This window comes from Excalfactoria chinensis, chromosome 6 (assembly GCF_039878825.1).
Source record: "Excalfactoria chinensis isolate bCotChi1 chromosome 6, bCotChi1.hap2, whole genome shotgun sequence".
NCBI lineage: Eukaryota > Metazoa > Chordata > Aves > Galliformes > Phasianidae > Excalfactoria > Excalfactoria chinensis.
In genome coordinates, this window is record NC_092830.1 from 31,943,963 (window position 1) to 31,957,838 (window position 13,876).

A 13,876-nucleotide genomic window follows, 5' to 3' on the forward strand; every position below is an offset into this window, starting at 1 on the left:
CAAACTGAACATTTAAGATAGTCATGAAGAGCTGCCAGGCTGGGGTCGTGGTCCTTCATCAAACAAAATTCCCATCAGCCCGATGTCATTTTTTACTAGTAAGAGTAAAGAGTAAGATTAAAGAGGAAGGTGTCGCACTGCTGAGTACGTAAGTAAAAGTAATGGGTCCCTCACCATGCATGAGGTGACCCAATATCTGAGGGTTCTACTGATAATCAAACAGCTTCTCACTGTACAACAACCTTCCTGGTTTTACCTTTGTAGGCCAAGAAAATTAGATAAAGTATGAATTCTAATGTGCACGGAATAATGAAGCCTTACATCTGTGGTCACAAACTTTCCTGTCAAGCAGCACCTTCAGAACACTCACATTTGCCCTCATCAAAGTGATGGAAGATGGGAAAAGTGCAGGTTTGCTGTCCATTAACATGAATAGGAAATGTGCATTGCAAAAAATCTATCTGAATACAAGTACCAGTAACTCAATTTGGAAAAATTTGTGGTTAGTAGGATTTGCTTTTAAGCAACTGAATTCAAATATGTAATACAGCAATAGTGGGAAATGGTTTGGATTAAGAAAATAAAGTAAAAATCACTTCTGAATGTACTTTTATTAAATTTGCTCACTGTTACAAGCTTGCAGCCTGATGCTGCAAATGGCAGAGAAGCTCTTGGGAATTGCTAAATACTTTGCAATTCTGCTACGTATAGGAGGGAGCCGAGAAGATTTTAAAGCACTTTGGAGAGAAGAGATTTACATCTGAGATACTGATGAAAAAAATCAACTGGACAAATTGTGTCAGAATCACCATAGTGGGCAGTGAGATCCCTTTTTGGAAGAACATAAATGTGAGTATACTGCTTCAGACTTAGGGCTCATCTGACCCACTGTCCCATCTCACTTTCCCAGCTGCCAATAAATTCCAGTTCAGGGGCTTACTGAACCCAGCAAGAAACTTCTAAACACCTTTCCACCCTCTTCTTCAATGAACATAAACCCAAAATGTGTGGCAAGGAGTTTTCAAGCTAGGTATAAAACCACCCTCTTTAAGTTGTTTGAACCAGGTTTCTACTTGCTTGAATGGTCCCTAGAAGTGGCTCTGAAGAATCAATCTCTTATCCACTCTCTCAGACCACCTAGGATTTTGAAGACTGCTGATGTATATCCCTCAGGTTCATTCTTTGCTTTTCCCATGAGCCAAAGAGTATTCCAGACAAAGGCACACTGTGCATTTGTACAGTAGCATTCAGATATCCCATTCTTTAGTCTTTGTTTCTTTCCTCATAATTCTCAACATGTTCCCTGCCCTGCTGACCAGCCCATCACTGAGCTGATGTGTTTGTGGAAGTGGTGCAATGTCATAAGAACTTGCTGCCCAGTGGTGACAGTCAGCCCAGAATCAACCACTTTCTGTGTGAAGGTAGGACTGCTTATCTCGTTGCATGTACCTATGTTGATTTTATCTGCTATGTTATTGCTGACTTTTCAGATCCTCCATTTCTTTCCAGCCTGTCTTAGCCTTACTGCTCTGAACAGCCTCATGTCATCAGCACCTGATGGAGCTGGAGGAGTCCTTGCTCATTGCAGCGGAGTTGGACCACAAGTCCCTTCCAACTGAAATGATTCCATGATTCTATGATCAGCAGAAGTTGTCAGCTCACTATTTGTCCCCTCTCCAGGTCACCTATGGTCATGAGTAAGGGCACAGTTCCAGCACAGTTCCACACATGATGTAGCACTGACTCTTCCCTCCATAGGATCCTTCCCCCCATATATAAGATCTTCCCTCTTCCTTCTATAGGGGAGGCTGCCATATTAACAAGCATGTGATATATTGTGATCCAATTTACTGAGAGTTTGACCCAGAAGAAATCACTATGTCCATGTGGAATTTCTTCATAGTGTGGGTGTTTTGCCTGCAAATAGCTCAGTAGGTCTTGGCTGAGCCGCAGTTTTACATGAAATATTTAACAGCTCTTTCAGTAAAGCTCAACTCCCCGTACTAGCACTATTAACATTACAAAGGGCAGCGATGCTGCTCATTGCTCTGGAGCGACTGATGAAAGGAAAGGTTTCGCTTTTAACACTGGATACAGTTTGCAAGGATCACTAACCCTGAACTGAATGTCATTTCTTACTTACTAAGGTCAGTGGCAGCTTGAATTAACGGGAAGGTTTTAATCAAATAAGAACTGGCTAAAACCTCTTTTGCTTAAGGGATTCCTCATCCTTGCTGCTTGTTCTATGCTGCCCAGAGGCAACAGCAATCAGCACCAATCGCCCCCCTTCCTCCCCTTTTAATTGATTTTAAATTTCCATGCTCATTTCTGGAAGAAACCTTTCTAGAAACGCATTGCTCGCTGTGTACATTTTCCCTGCGGTGGGTTGCAAATCTGTTCCTACTTTATCAGTGGGAAATGGTAGTTCAGAACACGAAACTTTAAAGATGAGCTGGCTGCAAGAGAAGGTAGGAATGCGTGAGCTTTACAGCAGTGCCTGGGCAGTGGTCATTCCAGGATATGGAGTGCCATGCCATCAGTTGAATATTTCCAGGCGTGATAGTTGTGCTCCTTCTCCATTGGGACTGCAGTGCAATCTTCAATTAGAAGACATGTGATCTGACAGCCTGCAGCAGAACAATCCGTTTTCACAGGAGAAGCTTTTCTAGGATACGAAAGCTTTCACATCCTTCTTGTTTCTAAAAGCTGTCTTCTAAACCAACCAACCAACCAACCAACCAACCAACAGTGTAGGATGGCAGTAACATCACAGCCTCTGCGAGGTAAAAGGGCATGCAAGAAAATATTTTGGGCAGTGTTTCCACATGCCTGCTTCATTCTGTCTCTCGTGATCTATGCTTTTCTTGGGGCTCTCATGTTTTCCCACATTGAAGGTAACCGAAAGGTCAATTTAAGTGAAGAATACAGACATTTCCTGCAGAATCTGTGGGACATCTCCAGAAATTTATCAGGTATGTATCAGGATAGCGCAAATGCATTAATTGTACGTGGGGTTACTCACTCCTCTGCTTTTTGATTTTTGGCTTTTGAAGACATTATTCAAAATAATAATAGCTGAACCTGCAAATGGGATTCTCTCTGTGCTTAGCTAATGACTGCTATTGCTTGCTGATCTTCCTCAACTCCGGTTCTGACTGTAGGCTGCCTCAGTCGCTGTGCTCCTATCTTTAAGTAGTTAAGAATTTTCAGTGTTCTCCCTTTTTGCCCAAGTTCCCAGAGCTTTAGAGGCAAGTAAGATCTCCCTCTGCCTGATGGGGACTGGATTCCCTGTTTCAGAAACTCTCCCCCCGCTCTCTTGTCCCAGCCATGAGCATCCCTTGATGGGATGTTGGAACGCAGCGCTGCTCACCAGAACCACTTGTGCTGAGGGAAGGGTGGAAGGGAGGAGAAGAGCTGGAAATCTTTCTGGATTAGTGGTGGGATTATACACAGGTTTGGGCTTTGGCTCAGTGCATCTCCTGTTGTTACTGTAACAGATAACATGACGGAAAATGAGGAGGTATTTAAGGAAAAAATTCATGCACTGTTCCACACAGCGAAACGAGACTGGTTTGTCAATCCAAAAGATATATGGACTTTCTTTGGGTCTCTCTTTTTCTGCTGCACAGTATTCACCACTGTGGGTAAGTCTGGAGGTAAAGTAACTGCCCAGAATCAAATGCCACACTGCTCTCTCTAATGTATTTCTTCCACAGGGAATTGAAGAGGAAAAAAAGACCTCCAAAACCCCCTTTAACTTTCCCCGAGTGCTGATATGGGACTGGAAGGGGTGCTGCAAGCACAGGTTGCAAAGATGTCCCTGAGTCAGAGACAAGTCAGAATTTAGGCAATAGTGATGCTCCATGCTAACCAACTGCAGCACTGCTTGCATGCTGTAAGCTGTGCTCATGGATGATGCATGCACAAAACTATTACAGTACGGTGACAGAAAGCTCAGTTTTTCAGTTAAACCTTATTTCTTCTACTCCCTTGTGTTATGCCGGGTAATGTTTTCATACTGAAAGAGGTACATTATGTGGATGTTGTTTTTAAATTGCTTCCCAGCATTTATGTCCAGAATTGCTTTGTAAACCTACAGCTCTGTAATTGAATGTGCTGCTGTTGTTGCTCAGCTTCTCTGGGCTAACAGCAGGCGGTGGTGTTTAAATCATGTCTCTAAACCTTCCCTTCAGAATTCATATTTCAAAGCAGAACTCAGATGAAACTGAAACAGCTGCTCTGGTTGGACTACTCCTGCATTGCTAAATATACCCCTTGTGCTCATCCCCAAAGTTACTTCTATCCTTTTGCTAATGTTTCTTAGTTGCTGGCCAGTACAGACAGTATCTAAATACCCTGCCAGGATTAAGGCAGGGTGAGAAGTAGTCCTATAGCGTATCAAATTGCAAAGACATTTCATCACTGCACTGGGATATACTCAAGATCCCAGCACAAGTATTATGTGTCTTAATGCAGAAGAGAAACTGATTATTCTACAGAAGGAATAATGTGACAGTACCTGTGTTTGCTGGAGCATGTAGGGCCCACTTGTCTCAGTGAACCTCGGTCTCTGGCAGCTTTGGTGGCTGTCTTCAAACTCAGCATCCTGCAGCCTCTGAGAGCACAGCATGCTCTTGCAGAGTGCACTTCTCTCAGTGCTGCACACACTGAAGGGCTTCTGTCTTGGATAGATAATGCCACATTTTTCATTCCACGGGCACATTTGAGTAGCTTAATAGCTCAGAAACATGCTGGAGATACAGACTTGAATCCTCCCCCCTGTGAATATTAAAACAAACACAACAGTGAGGAACACTTGGAAGCATACCTTTTATCAGAGAGCTTTGGCTCCAGCCAATAAGTGGAAGATCGTAATGTTGAAAACCTCTTACTTAGGAATACTTACCTATCTTCTTTGACATGGGACTGTAGAAATGTGCTCACACACTCTGACCAGCAAACCACATATTTCTAAACAACAGCATTTTTGGCCTTCATAGCATCAAGCTTTAATACAGTATCCCCAGGTTTTGAGTAGAAGTCTCAGTACAGGTGAATAGCAAACAAATCACAGTGTTCTTTCTCTCCCTTTTTCCTTTCTTTCCACCCTCTCCCCCCCCCCCCATTTTTTTTCTCAAGGTTATGGCAATACGTATCCTGTGACAAGGGCTGGAAAATACCTCTGCATGTTGTATGCTTTATTTGGCATCCCTCTGATGTTCTTGGTCCTGACAGATATGGGAGACATCCTTGCGACTGTTCTGTCCAAGTCTTACAACGAATTCAGAAAGCTACAGTCAAAAATTCTAGCCTCTAAATTCTGTTCTGGATTCACATGTATCAGAGGAGATGGACCTAAAGTGGATGTGAACGAACCCTTGAGTATTGTGGAAATGCTGAGAAGTCAATCAGCTGTTAGAAAGAAGCCAGCCCAATATCGCAACGCCCAGATTTTTGAGATGTTAATTGCCAGAGAAAATGAATACAAAAAACTATCCAGAAGTAAAAGCATAGAGAGATGGAGCTCATGTCCTGAACTAGACAGGGGAAAAACAATGACCAGAGTAATCGAGAATTTTGACAAAATAGGTAAAGAGTTAGAAAAACTGGATGTGCCCATTGTGTTAATGGTGCTGGTTATCTTCGTGTACATCTCCTGTGCAGCCGCTATTCTTCCAAACTGGGAAACCAGGCTGGATTTTCAGGAAGCCTTTTATTTCTGCTTTATCACCCTGACAACGATTGGATTTGGAGACACGCAACTGGAACACCCCAAGTTTTTCCTGTTTCTTTCCCTCTATATTATTATTGGCATGGAAATTGTCTTCATCGTTTTTAAGCTGGGCCAAGATCGCTTAATTGGCTTGTATAAAAAGGTGATTTCATTTTGTGGGGAAAAAAGGGTGCCACCAAAGAAGATATATCCAAAGTAAGCATAGTCATTTCTCCCTAGAGAGAGTCAAGATTCTAGAGTCAAGATTCATGGTGCCCATCTGTGACAGAGTTTGTGACAAGTTCTGCTCTTGAGAGGAAACCACCTTGGCAAGACATGCAGCAGAGCTCCAGGTGGGATGAAGCTCTATCTTTGCTGTTAAAGGCTCGGGTACACCTCTCCCATATGTTCTCTCCTCTGGCTTGAGTTTTACTCTGCACAGAGTGCTTGCCTCCCCTCTGGGTTCTTTCACCCATCAATAGAAAGAAAAGTCTAAAGATTGCTCTGTGGTGTTTTGTGAATCCTGTAGTGAAGCACAGTATTGTGGGAATAATATTGTTTTATCAAGACTTTCTCATATTATTTATAATCTCAATGAAGCTATCAATAACTTTTTCCAGTCAAAGAATATACACGCTCTATAAAATAAACCACTGACTTTAATTAACTGCTTCTTAGTGTGTAAATGTTATGCACGCTCACTGGATGTGAATGGCATTGTTAGGTGTTAAAGCATGCTTGATTTTAACAGGATGTGCATTATTTTCCATAGCAGCTATGCCTTTTGAAGATGAGATGTTCAGATATGGCAAACAACTCTGCTACAATCACTGTAAATAATAACTTCCATACAGTTCTAGTTATTAATATTTTGTTGTAATTAAGAACTGATTATATGTTTACATGTAATGAATGATGGTATAAAGAAACATGCTTTATAAGGACAACAATAAAGGGTATAGCAGTTAGAAGGAAGTCTAGTTAATTGTTTAATGTGAGTTTGATGGCGCACACAAAGTCCTTCCATTCAGACTATTCTCATGTCATCTCTTTTTACGTCTTGGATTAAAATCAATGTAGGACTTTGGACCTGCACCAAAGATTTCAGAAATTAGTAAAAAGATTTGTGTGATTATTTTAATGGGCTTTGGATCAGAGGACAGCACTCACTGATACACAGGGACTTTCATTCTGATACTCCTAACACTGCCAGCATACAAACCAGTCTTTATGTCATGGGACTAGCTTCTCCCACATCAGTGAGATCTCTTGTATGCAAAAGAATTCAGCCCGAACCTGCTCCCTATAGATTTCTCATTGATGTCCTACCTTCATACTGACACATTTACTTTAAAGGAAGTTTCACCGGTCTTGCAGAAAGGATCATACACAATATCATTCTAGTTACGGCCAAGTGGTGGCAGTAAACAGCTTTACTTCACACCAAACATGTCAGATGTTGGGGATAGGAGAACATTTTTATAGAAGCAGAAAGAACAAATCAATCGTTGCGGCCCTCTACGAGATCATAGTGCTCTTTCCTCTTCAATGCAATGTGTAGCTCTGGTCTTTCATCTCCCAAAGGATATAGGAGAAGCAGAAAATGTTTAGAGGCCAAGGGAAAGGATGAACAAAGCTGAAGAACAACTCCCACATGAGAAATGTAGAGCAGCCCTTTAGTCTGGAAAGAGGTGAGAGAACATACATGAGGTGTGCAGCATTGTACAGGCACAGAGGAGGGAAATAGGCAGACAGAATACTGGGCTTCTTGTGCTTTTTCTGACCTGGCTCCATAGCCTGGAATGCACTGAAATCAATTGCTGTATGGTTCACAATATAATCAGTAAATCTAATTTCTGGGCATACTCGGTTTTACATTTGTGTGCAAGGTAGGCAAATCAGTTCCCAAGATTTTCTGAGCAAGCACACTCTGTCTCTGCAGAACATGTCACAAGAAAAACGTGATTTAGGTAAAACAAGACCACCAACTTGCAGCAAAAGTAACACGGTCACCTGTATTGTGGTGACCATATAAAGGAGGATGGAGAGATGGGCACACACCCAAGGGTCAGGGTTTAAAAGGATTTTTGTCCTCTTACAGGTGCACTGAAGCATTGCTCCCACACAAATAGGAATATCTGGTCCTAATTTTCCTTCTGTCAGAGTTGGAGCACAGTTTGCCAGATGACAGAGAAGAATGGAACAGCACTGTGCTGACACTGATAGCAGCAGTTACGTCTGCTTAGCAGGCTTTGAATGTAGCTCAGTAAATAAAGCATTAGAGTTAACAAAAATGAAGCAAAAGTAGCGAGCAGTGAGGCTCATTTAGTGAGCCTCAGGCATGAATATTTATCAATTGATTGCTCTTATCATAGTCTAAATCCTGGCAGAATTCATGATCTCTTCCCTGAGATGTTTTTCTTCGACCAAATTGACATGGAAATAAGCTTTACTTGCACCAAAGCAATACAAAATACTGTTTTCCATAATAACTTTCTCCATCACGTGCTTCATGAGATGGTGGATTAACACTGAAGGGCTTCGTGGAAGAACTTTTCTATCAAGACAGACGTGACTGATGGGGAAAAAGTTGCTTGATGTGTAACCCACAAAGGATATGAGTTATTACAGACCCAGCTGGAGAGCTTCACAGATCAAATGCACTTGGCGCTGAAGGATGCTGGATCAATCACTCCTGATTGGGCCAAGATGGCAGCTGTCACGAGCACTTAGGGGAGGAAAGGAAGGTATTCCTGGTGTGGGAACTGCACAGGGAGGGATGAAGGAATGAGGGGAAGAAGCAGAAAATAATGTTCGGGCAGAAGGGTCAGAGGGAGGAAGTGACAGTAAAGATAGAAAGAGCCATTTTCCATACAAACATAGATAGGGTGAAGAGGGGCTTGAGAGGTACTGAAAATATGGTGAGGGTTGGTGCCTCTGGCTTGGGAAAGGTTCATGCAACCAGAACGTGGTCAGAGAGCCCTTAGGATATCAGCAAGGAGGTCAGGGTGCTGGGCTGCAACACTGACCTCATCACTCACAGACATGGGCAGGGCAGAGGAAGCCTCATGGGACAGACAACAGTGGTGGGAAGAAGGTGCAAGGACTACATTGAAGAGACATCAGTGAAACCACCCAAAATATTTCTTCCTCTTTTTCCTCCTGCTCCTTCATTTAAAGAATGGCAACCCATTCAGAAGCATCCCTCACACAAACAATATGCCTGAGGACTCAGGAAATTCCTAATGGGATGTAGGACTTGTCATCTGCGTGCCAGTAGTTCAGATGTAGTCCAGATTTTAGCGGGATAAACGTTAATAACATCTGATAGTACTTTGATGGCCTATATGCCTTTTCAACTCATTCCAGGTGGAGATGCACCCACATCACAAAAACACTCCCATATAATGAACACTAATAGCATGCGTGATGCAGAGGCAAAGGCTGAGACTCCAGCTGAGAGGAGTCCCTGCAGCCCTCTTTGCTTCCAGGTTCCCAGCATACCTTATGATCCTAATTTACAGACCTCAGGGTGCTTCAAAGGTAGTGTGTGCGGCTGTTGCATGCAATGTGAATGTGTTGCAAATACAGAGTTATGGCTCTCATTCCTTCCCCTGTTTTGCATAAATTGAACAATTAAAACATATATAGATTTATAAAAAGCACCTCCCCAGGCTGTACTCAGCTGCCAGGGTGTATATTTGAATTCTAAGAGTAACTCAAAATATTTAGTTAGGTTGCTCTTCCCTTGCTTCTTTACTTGCCCTCTACTTACTTATGTGGTAGAAGAGATATTTCTTGAGCTATCCAAAGTGGCACTACATTACACACAGAACAAGGGAGATCAAGTTGCACCGGTGAAATTTCAATTACATTTGTTGAAGTACATCAGCACATATGGTGACAGAAACACTAGGAATTTGCTCCATCACTCATAGCTAGTAATAGCTGCTGGAAGACAACAGCTCTCTCATATATCAGGCTAATATTTTTGGGATAGGGGCCCAAGATCTAAACGCAAAGCTTCATGGCCAATGAGGTCCATGAGCGCATAGTATATGCATGCCAATAGCTGACTGTCCGCACATGGCACTCATTAGAGAGTTTTAGGAAATGCCTGGACAAATGTTAGTTGGCATATGCACTCAGTTTTGCATGTGAACCTGAGCATTTTTTAAAATGTTGGGTTTTTTTGTTTTTTAATGTTTTGTGGTTGCTTTTTTTTTTTTTTCTTTTAGTTGAAAATTCAGTCTCTCAGAAGACAAAAAAGTTCTTTTGAGTTTTGTTCAATCTTCTTTCAAAAGCTGATGAAGCTCACAGTGACTGGGCAAAGCCCTCCCAAAACTGAACTCGTGCATAAAACATCATGTCTTTGAGTTTCTGGGATGTATCAAGTCCAGACCAAACATTGGTGTTGGACTGGATGAGCTTAGTGGTCTTTTCCAATCTTAACAATTCCATAAGTTTATGATTTTATGAAGGGAAATGGGCAAGAAGGGAAGAAGAAATCAACCATGAAGGAAAGAGAGGAGAGACATGACAGTGAGAAATGAATTGCTGCATTAAGCATCTTCTGATGAGAAATCAGGGTAACGATGTTGTCTAACAACACTGACTCATTGCATTATCTGCTTCCACAAGGCTGTGTGTGAATGGGAAAAGGAAGAGAGAAGTCACCACAAATCAGCTTATAAAATTGCCAATGCACTTGATGCTCTGCTGAAAGAGAGTTATTTGATCTGCTGTGCAATGCAGACCATCATCACAATGTCTGATCAGTGCCTGGGAGGGGAAATCCACTCATTTGCTGTCCTTAAGTCACACGTGACAAAAAAAGTTTAAGGAGCAGTGCAAGATTTGGGATGTTCTGGGTATAAAGCAACCACGCTCCACAATTTTCCCACTTCACACTCTTCTTGAGGCAAGGAATAAAAGTTGTTACTGCTAAATGAAAACAGGATTTTGGGGCATTCAGTATGCTACCAAGAGCAATCAAGCTCACCAGCTTGATGCTACACTTGTTTCTAGGCTCTTTCTCTCATTCAGCAGTCTGAAGTCACAGCGCAGCCTTCTCCAATACTTAACAGAAAGCTTCCCAAGTAGACACACCAGGCAACAGCACAGAGCACCCTAGCATTTCAACAAAACATTTTCAAACCAAACGGTAGGAAGAGTCTTGGTTCAATTGCTTAACGTTGATGCAAACGATTTTAGCCATTTAATATCTCACTGAGACAAGTCATTTGTCTGAGTAAGAGCAGAAGGACCTGAAAGAATGAAGCTCTCTGTGATTCCCCCTGTGCTGTGGCAGGAGCTCCTGCTTTTCCCACAGAGATGACAACATGCCATAGTACTCTGCCCATGGAGCAGGACTGGCTTCCTCCAGCTTTGATGACATTTTGTTCCATCTTTCCCAGAAGTTGGTATGGTCTGCTTCCATCAAAGACATACGTGGCACTCTTGCTAAAAGATGTTTCCCAAAGACTATAAATAGTCTTAAGAAAGCTTTGTAGTTCCTGGAACAATTTAAAATGCAAATGAAGGCTCATGAACTTTCCCTGGAGTTTAAGGAGCAGGATATGCTGTGCTGCACTAAGAAGTTTGATTTACTGTCTGGGTCTGTAAATAAGCGTGTGCTTGTGCTAATGTTTGACTTCCAACAGCACTGCTTTGCAATCTGCTGTGCAACAGAGGTTGTTGCTGTGCCAAAGGGTTTTTACAGCAATTTGCTTTGCCAATGAAACAAATAAACTTTGTGCTTTAAAAGATTAAGGACTGGTATGTAGGCATGTTTTTACTTTATAGAAAAGCCACTTCTAAATGCTACTTAAGCAGCAGAGAGCTGAATTCTGATCTTCTGGAAATCCATCGCAAAGCTCACAGCGCCTTCAGTGAAAGATCTGGAAACCAGGAAAAAATAGAGTATGTGCTGCCATTAATCCCATTTGATCCAGGCTTTACAAGAGTTGTATCATGTCTAAACTGCCATCTCGTGGAAAGTGTTTTCTACACATAAGTTGCTGAACTCCTGGGAGTTGCTGCTTGCTCTGCTCATCGTGGGATGGCACTGTTCTTCACTATTACCACAGTCAGGACAAGATCAAGGACTACTGAGACAGGCAAACTCCTTCTTGAATGAGACCCAAGTTTTTCTTGGTCAAAAGTAGAAAGACATTAAGAAGCATTTTGTGACTCCAACAAGCACAGTTGTGGTAAGGATTTTGTCCCCATGACCATGTTTTGTCACTGTTTTGTGGCAGAGCTCCCAGCTCAGTTCCATCAGTGTCCCAGCCTGCCCAGAGGGCTTGAGGTAAAACCTGAGACTTGTGACAGTGTCTCTGGGACACGGTCCTGGAGCAGATGTCCTCTTTGTCCTTGAAGAAGCACGGGGATTCCCCCCACCAGCCCCATCTTCCATAGACAGAAAATAGGGTAACTGAAGCACAACTATTAACAATTGTTGCAACACAGCAATTAAGGAAGTCACTTAATTCAACCTACAGGCAATTTAAGAACGGATTTTAGGGATGATGTTCAAATAAACACTTTGTCCAACCCTTGAGCATAATGTTAGCCCAGAAAAATACCTGATTTTTAACAGTACTGACAGAAACATAAAACCAAGTTAGAAACCGCTCACGGTCTTCCTACAACTTGGAAAAAGGTTCTATATGGAAAAACCTCCATGTTCCTTTAAAAGTCTTCAGCCTACTGCTTCAGACAGAACTTGAAGTGGTTGACTTCAGTAAAAGCTTCTTTGATCCAGAAATGCCATTTTTTTTTTTGGTCTTCACAGCATCATCAAGGACCTACACCACCTCTTAGAATAGCCTGATTGCAAATGAGGTGGACAAACATTTAGGATCTGTTTTTGATTTCACTTTCAGCAGTTTAAATCAGAAGCAGCTCTTTCAAAGTCAGCAGAATCATTAAGTCACAAACCCAGCGTGGGATTAGAGTCAGACTCCTTGAATTCTGTTAATAATTATTATTGCTGGTGTTTATTATTTTTATTGTGGCAGTTCCTTGGAGCATCTTAGATAAGGACCTCAAGTAACCATCTATTATCCAAGGTTTCCAGCCACAAGCCTGCTGCAGCATGCATCTCTCATTGTAACAAAAGCAGACCTTATCACTTCCTGCCCATGCTGGCTAAGCAAGAAAGAAAAAATCCTTATGGCTAGTTTACAAATATGTGTCACTGGGTTATTGAGTAGATCTGCGGAGCAGCTGCAGCGTCTTTTAAAAAGGAAGAAACTCAGTGAAATAGGAGCCGTGAAGGCAGAAGCCTTATGCAATGCAATTTCATGCAAGTACAGCACGTGCAGTGCTGGCTGTCCTGTGCTAGTTGGGTGACATCACCCCACCAGCTGCAGTCCAGCACCCAACCCGAGGCATTGATCGATGTTTGACTAATGTGTTTGTTTTGAGTATTAGCATCTGTAAATACCCATTGTCAGCTCCGAGCAGCCCATTAGCTCACTCATCTGAATAGGGGGAAAGCATCACTTTGTCAGTCTTCAGCTGCTAATTTAGCATTCAGCAATGATCCAGGTAGCTCTCATCCAAGGTACTTGCAGCTGGCTGGAAAGCTAGGAGAGTAGGGTACTCAAGCAGTACACAGAGCAAATAAAAAATGTGTTTTCTTTCTTCAGAGTGGAGAAAGAGAAACATGATACTCTTGCAAAATTGCAAATCATCAAGGACCAGAAAGCATTTACGTAGAAGAAGGGCATTTTGTAGAAGTGGTCATTGTCACATTCTACGTGGTCAAGTTCAAGAGACTTACAGCATGAGAATCTACATCCTGAGTCCATGAGCATGGCCTGTACACAGCTGCAAACCAAGCTGGGACAAGTGCAGAGAGAAGGTCAGTCAGGAGAGCAGCCACACTTGAATGCAGGTTTTTAAATGAGAGGAGATAGAGTGAGAGGTCCTCAGGGGAGCAGACATAGCTCGATTCCGAGCCTTGCTATTTTGCTCAGATACATTTTTAAACTGAGCAGGAACAGGCATAACTGCAGGAACAGGCACATCAGGGAGATATCTTCATAGGTCTGTTATTTAAGATGCCTTTCAGTTATTTATCTGCATGCTGCCCTTGTGGATGCTTGAACTCCAGGAGCGGAGGCATGAGATGACCTTGCACAAGTTCTTTGGACC

General features: G+C 42.4%; 1 protein-coding gene across 1 annotated transcript; it reads left to right on the plus strand.

The window, feature by feature from the left end:
• Positions 1-2,755: 2,755 nt before the first annotated feature.
• Positions 2,756-5,933, plus strand: KCNK18 (potassium two pore domain channel subfamily K member 18). Its single transcript, XM_072340598.1, has 3 exons — positions 2,756-2,972; positions 3,498-3,644; positions 5,140-5,933. The coding sequence occupies exons 1-3, from the start codon at positions 2,756-2,758 to the stop codon at positions 5,931-5,933; spliced, it is 1,158 nt and encodes a 385-aa protein (XP_072196699.1).
• The last annotated feature ends 7,943 nt before the right edge of the window (positions 5,934-13,876 follow it).

Coding starts and splice junctions, on each gene's coding strand:
- KCNK18 (XM_072340598.1), top strand. CDS start 2,756: ATGGCAGTAACATCACAGCCTCTGCGAGGTAAAAGGGCATGCAAGAAA. Junction 2,973..3,497: donor CATCTCCAGAAATTTATCAG/GTATGTATCAGG, acceptor TTACTGTAACAG/ATAACATGACGGAAAATGAG. Junction 3,645..5,139: donor CACAGTATTCACCACTGTGG/GTAAGTCTGGAG, acceptor TTTTTTCTCAAG/GTTATGGCAATACGTATCCT.